The sequence below is a fragment of the Fulmarus glacialis genome, unplaced genomic scaffold (genome assembly GCF_000690835.1).
Source record: "Fulmarus glacialis isolate BGI_N327 unplaced genomic scaffold, ASM69083v1 scaffold6701, whole genome shotgun sequence".
Classification (NCBI taxonomy): Eukaryota; Metazoa; Chordata; class Aves; order Procellariiformes; family Procellariidae; genus Fulmarus; species Fulmarus glacialis.
Window position 1 is genome coordinate 52,242 of NW_009192059.1, and position 303 is coordinate 52,544.

At 70.0% G+C, this 303-nt stretch overlaps 1 protein-coding gene across 1 annotated transcript in view; it reads left to right on the top strand.

The window, feature by feature from the left end:
* Positions 1-303, top strand: part of GCM1 (glial cells missing homolog 1 (Drosophila)) — an 18,562-nt gene that overhangs the window by 8,205 nt on the left and 10,054 nt on the right. Inside the window, exon 6 of the mRNA XM_009586911.1 lies at positions 18-279. Within this exon, the coding sequence (XP_009585206.1) occupies positions 18-279 (262 nt within the window). The remainder of the gene's footprint in view (positions 1-17; positions 280-303) is intronic.

Sequence of the window (303 nt, forward strand, 5' to 3'; positions counted from 1 at the left end):
CCCCCGCCATACCCAAGGGCAGCTGGGGAGGACGGGGGCTCCGGAGAGGTGCCGACCTGGAGCAGGAGCCCGGCCCTCGGGAGGACCCCCAGCACCGGGAGGCCTTGCAGTGGCCCTGCCGTCCCCGCGGCCGACCCCCCTTGCGCAGACCCTTCCCCCCAGCACTGCACCCACCCTGGCACCCAGCATATCCCGCCTGTGACAGAGGGTGGCCATGATCCCTTCAGGCCTAACACTGGCCCTTTGGGGGATGCATCCTGTGAGGAGAAATCCCCACAGGCCTACAGCGGCAGCTGCCTCCCT